Source organism: Lytechinus variegatus, chromosome 16, assembly GCF_018143015.1.
Source record: "Lytechinus variegatus isolate NC3 chromosome 16, Lvar_3.0, whole genome shotgun sequence".
Taxonomy (NCBI): domain Eukaryota; kingdom Metazoa; phylum Echinodermata; class Echinoidea; order Temnopleuroida; family Toxopneustidae; genus Lytechinus; species Lytechinus variegatus.
The window spans coordinates 18239463-18254694 of record NC_054755.1 but is presented as its reverse complement, the minus strand read 5'-3'; the positions used below and the strand labels follow the sequence as shown (position 1 = coordinate 18254694).

At 35.4% G+C, this 15232-nt stretch overlaps 1 protein-coding gene across 1 annotated transcript in view; it reads left to right on the top strand.

The window, feature by feature from the left end:
• Positions 1-15232, top strand: part of LOC121429461 — a 44178-nt gene that overhangs the window by 13855 nt on the left and 15091 nt on the right. The window contains exons 3-6 of the mRNA XM_041626478.1: positions 349-445; positions 5943-6033; positions 7470-7585; positions 14748-15126. Of these exons, the coding sequence (XP_041482412.1) occupies positions 349-445; positions 5943-6033; positions 7470-7585; positions 14748-15126 (683 nt within the window). The remainder of the gene's footprint in view (positions 1-348; positions 446-5942; positions 6034-7469; positions 7586-14747; positions 15127-15232) is intronic.

Below are 15232 nucleotides of genomic sequence, written 5' to 3'. Positions count from 1 at the left end.
CTTTTTGTCCTTCATTCCTTCGTTTTACGGGGGGGGGGGGGGGGGTCACGAAAGGCTAGAAAAATAAACTTGCGCCTTTTTTTAAATGTTTTCTTTACTTTTTGGGACCAGTAGATTTTAGGTTCGGACCAGTAAAAATTTGAAAAACTGGGTATCTACTGGTCCGACATGAATAGGTTGGACCAGTAGAAAAAATGGGTTAGTGTGGAGCCCTGCTTTATATACTTATTTTGTTGAGTTTGTCTGCGCTCGGGCCAAAAAAGTTGTTAGCCAGACATGACACAATGCTATTATGATTTTTTTTTTCAATTTAATTTCTCCTGTCATTTTCATTGCAAATATTTCCAGCCCGTGTCCATTGGAAGAAGGGTGCTGATTGCCATGTCTGTAGCAATGCGGAATGTAAACAGAACCTGTGGGCTATTTCAAAACATCATTGCAGAAGGTAGGCATTCTTTACTTCAGTTTTACATTTACTTCATTCCCAACTTAAACACATTTTCATTTTCACAAAAGATAGGTTTTTTTTTTTAAATGAATTAGAATTGATTTTAAAAGCAGAGTTTATGAAAAAAAAATTGCACTAGTATAAGGAATTATATAAGTAATGCTCATGAATCTTGTACAGGAGCAGGATCCCGTTTTATCAAGGATGCACAGTTGTGGTTAATGTGCCACAATGGCAGTTACCATGGTAATGAGGCTGTGCAGCCAATCACAGTCAAGATCTCCATGGTAATAATGATAAAGGCCAATTAAGGTACTACAATTATAAGTCCCTCATTAGATGGACTCCACTTCCTGAAACAATCATAATAATATATACAGTATAAAAGGAAAATACTATATACAAACAAGAACATATCGTGCAATTAGTTAATTAAGAAATTGCTTCAGAATATTAACTGACTAGTATCCCAGTAATTAAGCATCACAGGAGAATTATATTGGTCCTCAAAAGTTATTGAACCCCAGGACAAAATGCACTCCTACAAGTGGAGTGTAGAAAATAGACAACAACACTACTGGTACAATGTTTAGCGAGTCCAGAGAAACAAACTTTATTGAATGCAATATTTTATTACCTTGCTTAAAATGAAATATCTTAACAATAAAATACCTTAACAATACTTTAATAACTTAAGATCTCTCTTTTTGTAAAATTCATTTATATTTATAGTAGTTATATGTATTTATGATATCCAAAGGAACTGTTACTGCGCTAGTGCCATGAGCATCTCTTGATGGTGTGTGCACTCAATAAGACACCGCTATTAATATTTATTATTATTAAAACATTGCAGAACTTGAATATGTTTTAAATATGTTCATTTTCTGATGGGTTCATCAACTATTGAGCACTACTGTATGTTTTCTTAATACTGAGTTGATAATTCATTCACACAAAAAATGTGAAACAAAAATGCAAAGTTGCTTGCATGACATTTTCTGTTCCGTTCCAGTTTTCAAATGATGCATGGTCGTCCATTCCATTCTCATTGAAAATATGACGAATTATGTTTAAATGTTCATCTGATTCATTAATTTTCTATGTGCAAAATGATAGAAAGTTTGTGCATGCACACCCTCTTCCATGTACATGTAAATGTAAACTGGTAAATGCACATTTTGGTATGTTTTCTAGGAATCTCATTTCTCCATCATTGTGTCAACACATGTATTATACACATGTTCAGTCCCAAACACTCATTCCCAAGGCTCGACATTAGCGGTGGCCCGGTGGCCCGGGGCCACCAAAAATTCATCTCGGGCAACCATTATTGAAAAATGTTAAGTTTTGGTGGCCCGAATCGGGCAACCAATAATTTTCAAAGTAGCGCAATTTTTCTCCCGATTTTGCATGCATTTATCAACCTTCTACAGTTAAAATTGCAAACCAATTCGTCATGCGCCTTTTTTGTTAATCTACACACAAATACACACACACAAAGAGTGCATAGTCATGACAGTATGCAGGCCTACCGCTAGCATACAGTAACTGTTCTTCAGCCGGCCGCGCCGGCTGTCTGGCTGAGCTTTGCATGCATGAAACCAATGCAGCTAGCTAGCTGTGCACGAGCAGACTATTCAGACCCAGGGAGCTGCGATACGAAATGTTACTGCTAAGAAATCTTCCCCAGAACTTTGGAAATCTACGTCAAAGTCACATTTTACACCAATGAAATGCCCTTCTACAGTCCATATTACTGAAACCTGATTAATTGCAAGCATTAAAAGGAGGAATTATGACCTCTCTTTTGACTCAAAAAGACCGATTTCCAAATGCATTAATACACATAGGTGAGTACATCACAGTCCCATATGTGCATTTGTATGTATGTTGATATTTGGTTTATTTCGAAGCTGTGTCTCTTTGAGCCAAAAATAAATAGGCCGCTCTTTCTTTCTTGTTTACAAATGACTTCTTAAACCACTCTGAAGGAAGTAAATACTTTGGGAAGGCATTTCATTGATATGACATGTGATTTTTTTTTCCATCATTTTGTCAAATATAGGGAAGGAATTGTCTCACTGTTTTTTCCAGATAACTTGGCAAATTGCCATTTTATTTTTTTCTTTCATTTTTTTCAGTGATTAAACCATTTATACCCCTTCCCATTGAAAATACCTGATTAAAGAACATGTTTCTACTGAATAATAATAATTTTCCCCATTTTTTGATAATTTTGTTTTATTCATTTTTCTTAAATTTTCTTTTGTTTTTCTCAAAATTTTTTTTATGACCTGTTCTTTGTTTTTTTCTTTCTTCATTTTTTCTTTTGTTTTATGCAAAGTAAAATAACAGCAAGCACGATTTATATACAAGATGTACAAAGAATAGTGGTACGTGTTAGTGATTGCAGAATATTTCAGTTTGTTTTATTCATTTTTAATTAATGTTTTTCTTTATATTTTTCGGGCCACCAAACTTTATTAGTGGGCCACCAAAAAAAATTATTTGAAGGTTTTGGTGGCCCGAACGGGCCACCACCAAAAAAAGTTAATGTGGAGCCTTGTCATTCCTATGTGCTGCTGAATGTTTTTAACTGCATGATGCCATTGCCCTTTAAATCTCATTTTGAATATGAAACAAAACTGACAAAGGATAATAATAATATAGGTATATTTACCCAGGGAAGCCACTTCAGTTTTTAAAACTTCTCCCAGCAGGCCCTGCTATTATTATTACCCGGCTTTAGCTGGGTGCCTAGGCGCTCAAGCATTCAAGGAATTTCTTCCTACCGGGTACCCATTCACCTCACCTGGGTTGAGTGCAGCACAATGTGGATAAATTTCTTGCTGAAGGAAATTACGTCATGGTTATCATTATGATACCCTAATTTTGGTCATGGCAGGTAAGATAAAATCATTTTGGAAAAAGAAATACAATAACAAGGGAGATATTAGGGTCAATATGATATGAATCATATCATATTGACCCTAATTTTGGTCATTCTACTGTGAGAATTTTGCTTTCTACTGTGTGAAGTTTGCTTGCCCTATTCGGGCAAGTAGTTTTGGTCTTTACTTCAAAATACTTTCCCGACTCTAACTTTTACTTGCCTCAGGCAAGTGCTTATGTAGCACCCTGCAGAAGGAAATTTGACCACTTGATCCTCTGTATTGAAGTATATATGAAGACTAATCCACTGGCATTGAGTTTCTATAATTTTCATCAAATCTTGACAAATAAACTTTGCATTAGAATGCTTGTTAGCAATGGGGTATTGATACTGATCAGATTATTGAGTTTCTGATTTAGCCTACGCATAGGCCACCAGTGACTTGTAAAGTTTGTAACAATAGCAATAATTGTGGGTGCGTCTTGGTCTAGTGGTTCTGACTCTTGCCTTTGAAACAGAGGGTCGTGGGTTCCGACATGGCATGTTTTCCTTCAGCAAGAAATTTATCCACACTGTGCTGCACTTGACCCAGATGAGGTGAATGTGTACCCGGAAGGAGTAATTCCTTGCATGCACTGAGCACCGGTGATGGTAGCTCGAGCTAAAGCCGGGATAATAAATGCAGCGCTTTGTATCCTCAGGCCAAAAACGCTTTATAAATCCAGCAATTATTAGTAGTAGTACGGTATTAGTAGTGGTAATATGATGATAATTGGATTTATATCGCTTTTTCCAGAGGACACAAAGCACTGATAATGGCATTGGACAAGTTAAGGTTTGTATTAGTTGTGTTTTAAGATTTTTTTTTGAAGAGGTCAAGAGAAGAGATGTTTTGAAGAGGTTAAGGAAGATGAATTATAATGATGATGATGATGATAATAATGATAAGCAACATTTATAAAGTGCTTAACACAATGTTTCTAGCGCTTACCCAGGCTTTAGCACGGCTACCCTGATCAGATGCTGAAGGCATTCAATGAATTCCTTATATCAGTATAAAGTGTTACCCATTTACTACACCTTGCTGGATAATGGCAATTATGCCTTAAAACCAAAGGACGGGAGTTTTTTAGTAGGAATCAAACCTTGGACCTTGTGATTCAATGTCTGGAGACTTATCCACTGAGCCAAAACACCTTTAAACAGCTTTATATAACACCCACCTATAGTACGTGTATTTCATTCACAGGTGAGGTAAGGACAATGCTTGCAATCAATAGCCAATCAAAGTCATTGTTACATATGCATGTAGTTCATACATCAGACAAACAACCAATCAGATTTGTTCTCTCATGTAATTTGCACAATTTGTCACTATTTTCAGGTGATTAAAGGGCCTTGCTTGCAAACATCATGAAGATCATCTTTTCATGGCTCAGATTATAGGTGGTGGGTATAAACATCATGCATGCTTTACAGTAAATGATATTTTTTGTACATTCTTGGGACGTGTGGTTTGTATTGATCTTTCCATGAAAGTTAGTTTATTGCTTATAATTTACAATGGTATCATAAAGCACATTTGTTTACGTTATGTAATACACTTTATGCATGTATTATATTATGTATGTATTCATTGGCAAAAACAAAAAAACATTCTTTCACGGTAGCAGACCTATGTATTTGTATCAACTATGAAATAATAATAAACATTCACACATGTGCTTATCTGTCTTGGCGATCTTCAGTATGATCAGTTTTCAGTTGAGATTTCATGATTTAAAGGTCAAGCCCACCCCAGAAAAACATTGATTTGAATAAATAGAGAAAACATCAAACTAGCATAACGCTGAAATTTCTTAAAAATCGGATGTAAAATAAGAAAGTTATGACATTTCAAAGTTTTGCTTATTTTTCTTAAAACAGTAATATGCACAACTCAGTGACATACAATTGAAGCAGTCAATAATCTCCCTCACAATTTTTGTTAAAAATTGTTTGAATTACCGGTATACAATATTTCATTATTTACAAATTTGACAATAAGGACCAACCTGTCCGGACCATATAGTATTAAACAATGCTAATTTCACGTGTTCAGGGAGAAATTAATCATTGTTTCACTTGACAATGAGGAGAAAATTTGTGAAAATTTCTTATTTCATGTAAATAAAATACAAAAGAAATAGTGAGTGGATGACGTCATCAGTCTCCTCATTTGCATACCAACCAGGATGTGCGTATAGCTCTTTTGTGAAGTTAAGCAAAACTTTAAAAACGTCATAACTTTCTTACATCCAATTTCGATATTAATTTTCAGTGTAATGCATGTTGAATTTTTCTTGTTTTATTCAAATCAACTTTTTGTTTGGGGTGGACTTGTCCTTTAACAATGTTCAATTTGTGTAACTATCTGAATTTAGTGTGAAATGGTGAGAAATGACCTTGGTTGTATAGACTTTCTCATGACATCAGTGTTTACTGAAGTCAAACAGATTTCTGTCGCAAAATACTTGACGTAGGAAAGAATGCCTGAATCTATGTTGATTAATGTATTCCCGCATTTATTTATTATTTAATATTCTCTTGTAATCTTAGATGTGGAAATGTCTTTTGTGGAAAGTGCACCCAATTCCGGCGAAATCTGTCTCCAGATGCTGCATACGATCCGAATGGTTGGCCTCATAAGGTGAGAAACAATTTTTTCCTCCATTCTTTATTGCATCATTGTTGGTGCCTTTTTATTAAAAAAAACTGTCATCTTTTACCATATTAGACATGGTGAAATGTTTGTTGTTACAATCTTTTATCCATGTATGTTTTCAAATTTCAAAATGAGCAAAGAGTACGCAAGTAACTTGAAGTAATTTAAAAGCAATTAGGATCGAGCATGGGGAAGAAACATTCAATAAATTCTGAAAAGGGACAACATTGTAATATGGAACGTATTCAGTGTCTTCATCAACATGAAAATCCTGTTACATTAAAATACGATGACACGACATCTGCTCTGCCGACAATCTCTTCAGACTTACTTTCGTCTAAGGTATTGGGTTAGGGTTGCAATAAGGTTTTGTGTTAGGTTTAGGGTTTGGATAAAGCCTATGTATAGCTTTGGTAAAGGTCAATAACGTGATTTATAATCGAATATCATCTAATATGACAGTCTTACTGAAGCGTAGAGACCGTTAGATATTTTTCCAACTGCACTTCTCTGAGAAAATTTCAAATATTCAAATCTTGGATATATAGCGCCCTCTCTCGGCGATGCTTGTTTTAAATTTTAAAAATGGGCATTCAAGCACTTATCTTATAAATTTAGTGATTAGGTATCCAAAAGTTACAGACAAAGAACATATCTTGAAAGTTTCAGCCCATTCCATGATTTGGAATAGGATTTAATTGAAAGACAAAAACACACAGATATTTTAATTTGATCGGGTGACCCGATCAAGTTAAATTTCCATGTAAAATTGCAAAATTTATCCTGTAAAACACATTTTCATTTCATATCCTCCACATCATAACTGTTATAGGGCATATCCATTCATATTAGCTAGCAATGAATTGGAATAGTGATAGGTGCATGTTGGTGCATTTAGTGATAGGTGCATGTTGGTGCATTTACCAAAACTATACACAAGCTTTAAGGATAAGGCATGGTGTTAAATCCAGGGTTGAAGTCGGGCATTCCTTTAGTGTATGGAATTAAAAGCAGAGCAATTTTCGCCAGAGCAAATGTCATGGAACCTAAAATACATAGGCCCTTATTCTGAAGTCGGGTTTGATTTAGACTCTGGTTTTAAGTTGTGGTTTAACTATGGAAACCCAGTTGTTACATAAATCTCTAACAGTAGGGGTTCAATGTATCAGCTCTTTTGACTCCCAAAACATTAATTGCCTGGGAAAGATAAGTATGACAATTGTCTTCACCATTAATAATTAGTGAAGAGCACAGTTACATGAGAAGCATTCACTATAAACAAAATTTTGAAATATTTGGCTTCCCATAATTTTAGCACAGAGTTAGACCATGGTCTAAGTTAAACCCGACTTCAGAATACGGGCCATATATGGCATGGAAAATAAAAGAGAAAAAAAATTCTATCCTGCTTGAATCATCAGGTATGTGAGAAGTGCTTCTATGACGACCCTCAGACGGTAGGATTCAGTAAAAGCCATAGAGATTACTTTGAGGGATGGCGAGCAGCCAAGCATCTAGAAAGCAAGGTCCTCACCAGGTAAGTAACATGCACTGGCGGATCCAGGGGAGAGAGGTGGGGGGGGGGGAAGCCGGCTCGTGCCCCCCCCCCCTTTTGAGAGACACAATTAAAATTTGTAATGTAAAAATTTTGTTAAAAGATAAGTGTGCCCCCCCCCTTTGACCATTTTTGAAAGTGAAGACCTTTTTTCGTGGACGAAATGTCCCTTAATTTTTTGTTGAAAACTTTTTTTTTGCTTGTCAATTTTTTTTCGCGAAAATGTGTCCCCCCCCTCCTTTTAGGAAATCCTGGGGATCATTTCATCAATATTTTCATCCGACAAGTTGTCTGATCTGACATCTTTCCATGATTTTGATTGGCTGAGAGGCACTGTTCGTATGGTAACTGTGGGATAAAATGGGACTTGTTGGATAAAATGTCCGACAAGTCCTTTCATGAAACGCCCCCCTGGATGCGCCCCTGGTAACATGCAATGCTTACACTTGGGGTACCTGGTCAAAAGTCAGGGCTGTATCTTTCCTTTAGTGATCCTGCAAGCGGCTTTTTCTTACCAATCATCACAATTCGTCATCGACAAAACAATGATGAATGCAGGGAAAGTGGTTTATGAAAATGATAATAATAACAGGCGTTTATATAGCACCATCTATCTAGAAATATTCTGTTCCGAGCAGCGTTCTCGCCAGGATTTTTCTTACGCGTGTCGCAAACCCGCCGATTCGGTGGTGGCCGATTTTACACGTGATGTTTTGATTTTCACATGTGCTTTGATGATTTGATCCCGGTAAAGTCAAGTTTCATTGCCAATCCGCGAAGTTCACTGTAATATTGTTCTAATCGATATCGGCGGCGCACACCAATACCTAACTTAGAGTTGATATCGGCAAAATGTTGAAATGTTAAGTTGCTGTTTATCTAAAAATGTATGAGTCTTTTTGTCTGGAAATGTTTTAAAGTGTTTTGAGCTGTATTGACTTAAAATATATTTGAAATACCTTTCGTTATGGACTCCCGTTCTCCGAGAAGAAATATAAATCACGCATCTATCAGGACATGTTTTAACATTGTTTTGAGGTGCTTGAGTTGAAATATATTTGATATGCCTTTCGTTACGGACTCCCGTTCTCCAAGAGTAAATATAAATCACGCATTTTTCTGACAACCGCGGGAAAGAAAAATAAAAGAAAATAGAAGTCACAAATATCTCAGATTAATGAACGATCTATTAGGAATGTTTTAAAATTGTTTTGAGGTCCTAACGAGTTAAAATATATTTCATATACCTTTCGTTTTGAACTCTCAGAAATAAAATTCACACATTTATTCTGACAACAGCGGAAATGAAAATGAAAGAATAGAAGTCACAAACATCTAAGATTAATGAACAATCTATCTCAGGACATGTTTTAACATTGTTTTAAGGTGTTGATGAATCAAAATTGATATATCTTTCAGTACGGACTCCCGTTCCCTGAAAGGAAATATAAATCACGCATTAGTCAGGACATGTTTTAACATTGTTTTGAGTTGTTTGAGTTAAAATATATTTGATATGCCTTTTGTTATGTACTCCCGTTTTCCAAAAATAAATATAAATCACGCATTTTTCTGACAACCGCGGGAAAGAAAAATAAAAGAAAATAGAAGTCACAAATATCTCAGATTAATGAACGATCTATTAGGAATGTTTTAAAATTGTTTTGAGGTCCTAACGAGTTAAAATATATTACCTTTCGCTATGAACTCTCTAAGAATAAAAATCACACATTTATTCTGACAACAGCGGAATTGAAAATAAAAGAACAGAAGTCACAAACATCTAAGTTTAATGTACGATCTATCGGGACATGTTTTAACATTTTTTTGAGGTGTTAATGAATTAAAATATATTTGATATATCTTTCAGTACGGACTCCCGTTCTCCGAGAGGAAATATAAATCACGCATCTATCAGAACATGTTTTAACATTGTTTTGAGGTGTTTGAGATGCCATTCGTTATACAGTGCGTATCAAAAAAAAGTTTACACTTTGGAAAAGTCCTGGGAATTAAAAAACACACAACACGTGGGTAATTTTTTCACATATAATCTTGGGTTTGGGTCTCATCTATCCAACGAAAGTAAAAATTTTGTCAGAATGTTACACTTGAGTGAGCACTGTCCATTTCTGTAAAGCTCGCAGAAATCTGATTGCGCAGAAATGCTGGTTTTCATGCTGTGTCAAGTCGAAAGGACGAAATCAAACTGACAGTACGGAAGATTTATCATACATTTCCCTTGCACTTTTAGTCAATTGGAGTAAAACGGATACATTCAAGCATTTTGTGACAATTTTGCCACCCAAACTGAAATTTCAACACTCAATAAGCACAACCTTTACCCTATTTATGCCAGCTGGATCTGAGGACATAACTGAATCTGAACAAAAGTTTATATCAGACATCTCCAGCATTTTTTTCACTAAGTTTTTATCATTAAAAGTTGGTTTACATTTCATTTTTCATTTAATACTTGTTTCCCCACACTTTTCCCAAGCTTAGCAATGATTAACAAAATGAAAATCAAGCTTAAGCCATTCCATGTAAATCACAGCTCAGTGTAAAGCAAATATCGTCACGATGGCCTCGGTGTGTGGGGGAGTGGGGTGGGGCAAAATGCACTCTTCGAAGTGTTTTGGGCAAGGAAACAAGCCAAACAATGTAGAAGATATCTTCAAATCAATTTTACTAGCTAAATTCCATGTGTTCTTCATGATTAAGGTCTACTTTCATTCGCATAACTATTTCAAATTTCTGCGCAAATCATTTTTCACTAACTTTTCAAAAGTAAGTGGTGCTCACTCTGGCGGAAATATTTTTCGACAGTTACATCGTCATTTGCTTTAATGGACCTGTACCAATGTTAAAATGTGGAACTCTCTTCAGGATATTACAAATGTATAATTTTACAGGATTTTTTCAAAGTGTAAACTTTTTTTTGATACGCACTGTATATGGACTCCAGTTCTCCAAAAATAAATATAAATCACGCATTTTTCTGACAACCGTGGGAAAGAAAATAAAACAAAATAGAAGTCACAAAAATCTCAGATTAATGAACGATCGATTAGGTATGTTTTAAAATTGTTTTGATGTCCTTACGAGTTACATGTAAGATATATGTTATATACCTTTCGTTTTGAACTCTCTAAGAAATAAAAATCACACATGTATATGACAACAGCGGAATTAAAATAAAAGAACAGAAGTCACAAACATCTAAGATTAATGTACGATCTATCTCAGGACATGTTTTAAGGTGTTGATGAATTAAAATATATCTGATATACCTTTCGGTATGGACTCCCATTCTCCGAGAAGAAATATAAAACACGCAATTTTCTGACAACAGCGGAAATGAAAATAAAAGAACAGAAGTCACAAACATCTAAGATTAATGAACGATCTATCTCAGGACATGTTTTAACATTGTTTTGAGGTGTTGATGAATCAAAATATATTTATTATATCTTTCAGTACGGACTCCCGTTCCCCGAAAGGAAATATAAATCACGCATCTATCAGGACATGTTTTAACATTGTTTTGAGGTGTTTGAGTTAAAATATATTTGATATGCCTTTTGTTATGTACTCCCGTTTTCCAAAAATAAATATAAATCACGCATTTTTCTGACAACCGCGGGAAAGAAAATAAAACAAAATAGAAGTCACAAAAATCTCAGATTAATGCACGATCGATAAGGTATGTTTTTTAAACATTGTTTTGAGGTCCTAACGAGTTTAAATATTTTATATACCTTTCGCTTTGAACTCTCTCAGAAATAAAATTCACACATTTATTCTGACAACAGCGGAAATGAAAATAAAAGAACAGAAGTCACAAACATCTAAGATTAATGAACGATCTATCTCAGGACATGTTTTAACATTGTTTTAAGGTGTTAATGATTTAAAATATATTTGATATACATTTCGTTACAGACTCCCGTTCTCCGAGAAGAAATATAAAGCACGCAATTTTCTGACAACAGCGGAAATGAAAATAAAAGAACAAAAGTCACAAACATTTTAGATTAATGAATGATCTATCAGGACATGTTTTAACATTGTTTTGATGTGTTGATGAATTAAAATATATTTAATATACCTTTCGGTACGGACTCCCGTTCTCCAAAAATAAATATAAATCACGTATTTTTCTGACAACCGCGGGAAAGAAAATAAAACGAAATAGAAGTCACAAAAATGTCAGATTAATGAACGATCCATTAGGAATGTTTTAAAAAAATTTGAGGTCCTAACGAGTTAAAATATATTTTATATACCTTTAGGCTTTTGCTATGAACTCTTTAAGAAATAAAAAAATGAAGCTACAGCCAAAGCAAGTGATACCTCCTTCGTCATATAAGGTACATTGCATAATACCTTGGGTGAAGCAGCTGGCTAGATCTGTCATCAGGACACTCGACAACAAATTTAGATAATCTGCCAAGATTTGCTGAACCATTAAATCAGGTAAACATGAGATGAAAATCGTTTCTCTTGGGTATCATTTGGGCAGCCACTGAGGTCATTTTAAAACATGAGCCATGAGAGCGATTGATTTGGGTGGTGACGGACATTTCATTGATTTTTTTTTCAATCAGCGACTATACAAATAAAAAAAAATTATACAAATTCTAACAACTTTTAAAGTCTTTGATGGATTTTCGTAAAACTTTCATCAATGCTTATCATTATGTTTAAGTTCTGCTATCTTAACAATAAACCTTTTGTCAGGGTGAACTCCCGCTTTAATGTTTGGTCACTTGAAAATGACACCTACGTATCACGAACGTGTGTTTTCAGGAAGTTAATTTTCAGTTGGGAAATATTGGAAATATACAAAATCACTTTTTCATATTTACCATGCTTTATTTTTTTTCAGGTTGAGACTTCGAAAATGTGTTGACCATTTTTCATCATTTTGCAATTCAAATTCCCTTTAGAGAGATGTTGCAAAGTCTTAGGCATATTTCTGATCTGTACGATGCAGGATCTAGGGGCGGGGGAGTTGGCATGACATATCGATTAAAAATACCTAAACATCGATCTCACGCCACCCCCCCCCCCTAGAACATCAATCAATAGAACTGTACACACATGTGAAAAACAATACAAGAAATTATAGTCTGTTTTAGATGAAAGAATGAAAAATAAATGGTGAATTCAGCAATTAGCTGTCATACAAATAACATTAACATCTCGCTCCCGGGATCTCGCTTTTTTCCTTTCACAAAATCATCCACATGTATATCGCAAACCGTTTTAACATTCATTCACATTTTCTAATATCAAGAATTAATTTCTTGATGTCAAGTATTAATTTCTTGATATTAAGAATTCATTTCTGATTTCGAGGGTCAATGTATTGCAAGAAATCATTCTGATTTTCAATCAGAAATTCTTGATATCAAGAAATTAATTCTTGATATCAAGATCTTCATTTTCATTTCTGATTTTGTGCATGCATCATTATATTGCAAGAAATCATTCTGATTTTTATTCGCAAATGAATTATTGATATCAAGAAATTAATTCTTGATATCAAGGTCTTCATTTTCATTTCTGATTTCGTGCATCAATATATTGCAAGAAATAATTCTGATTTTTATTCAGAAATTAATTCTTGATATCAAGAAATGAATTCTTGATATCAAGAAAATCATTCTGATATTTATTCAGGAATCAATTCTTGATATCAAGAATTCATTTTCATTTCTGATTTCGAGCGTCAATGTATTGCAAAAAATCAATCTGATTTTTTTAAAGAAATGAATTCTTGATATCCAGAAATTATTTTTTTATATCAAGAAATGAATTCTTGATATCACAAGAAATGAATCTTTGATATCAAGAATTCATTTCTGAATTCGATCGTCAATTTATTGCAAAAAATCATTCTGATTATCAATCAGTAATGAATTCTTGATATCAAGTTAGAAATTAATTCTTGATATAAAAATAAATGTTTTTTGGTATCAAGAATTAATTTCTTGATATCAAGAAATCGTTTTATGATATCAAGAAATGAGTTCTTGATATCAAGAAATGAATTCAAGAAATTAATTCTTGATATCAATAAATCTAATAATTTTTTATATCAGAAAATGTTAAAATAGCTTGCCATACGCACGTCGCTGGCCGACCGGCCGGCCGGCGCAGCCTATTACAGTTCATACATCCAAGAATGTCAACAATTATTTCGTAGTTACTTACATGACAGCAGAAATTGAGAATGAACGTTAAGAATATACTTAGCCTAACTGTCTTAGCAAGTAATTACCAGGAAAATTATATGGAACAATTCATTTTAAAATCAAAATTTCTTGAAAGTTATCAGAATACGGTATCATGTAAAAATGAAAAGTTACGTCGCATCGCGGACAATTCAGTTCCAAACATTGCGTGCAGGTCCGGCTCTGGCTCAGCTAGCTACCCGCGCCAGCGGGCTGGCAAAGCTAGCGTGGCTGGGTGGCTGGCTAGCCGGCTGGAAGTGGAAATGCGCCAGTGTCTATGCATGGATATTATCCGGTCAAGTGATAAGATCGTAGTTTGTCTGTTGCCGAAATGATTCTGAAACATTCTATATTTTTGAGGATTGATGATGAATGATGCAACAATTATTTTCGATGATTTTCCCTCACTTTTTATATTTTTTTTTTTTGCCCGTGTCGCTCACTTTTTGCGCGTGACGCACCAGGAGCTTGTGGAATTTGCGTGTGTCGCATGCGACGCGTGTGTTCTACACTGGCGAGAACGTTGGTTCCGAGGCACGTTTAGAAAAGACGCATGACCTCTTATAACTGATTTTTGCTGAATGGCCCAGCACAAACTGTTGACAAGGTACCTTTCTAAAAAAAAAATTGTAATCAGGGGGGGGGGTAGGACAAGTGACAACCGATTCCCCCACCCCCTACATGATTTGTTAAGTAGGAAAAAAAACAGGGAGCAGAAAAAAAAAAAAGAAAGAAGAAAAGTGAAGAAGAAAGAAGATTATAAACAAGAGCTTTTGAGGCAGTGTAACTCTGGTACTCATTTGACAGTAAAATAATGTTACCTTCGGCCTGTCTTGCCCCCACCACCAAAATATCATAAGAGTTGATAACTTTTATGTACCTTTATCTGTTTTATCCCCCAGACCGACAATTCTATGCAATCTGAAGAACCTTGTTGAAGGCTTTGCCTGCCATTACAAGCCTCCTCCCCCACCCCCTCCGGACATAACCACCAGCCCAGTGGATCCTTCCACGGCACCCTCTTCCCAGCTCCGCAAGCCACGCCTGGCAACCTCACTCTTCAAAGGTGTATCGGCGGTGCGACAAGGGGTGAGCGGGATACAGAACGCTCCCAGGTGGATGAAGCAAAGTGTGGTGGACCTTCACAAAGCACCTGGACGGGTTGCCAAGGGCGTGTCGGAGGTACCGGGGAGGGTCAAACAGGGTGTGACCGGTCTCAAGAAGGCAGAGACGTGGAAGAAGAGAGTGGTCCCAGAATGGCAGAAACCACCTACATGGGTGGTAAGTTCTTAACCTATTGACTTCTGAATTTCCTTTATATCCGTCACCATTTTGTAGCTAATCCCTTTAGGCAATTCCATAAAATGATCAACCTTTTTGTACATCC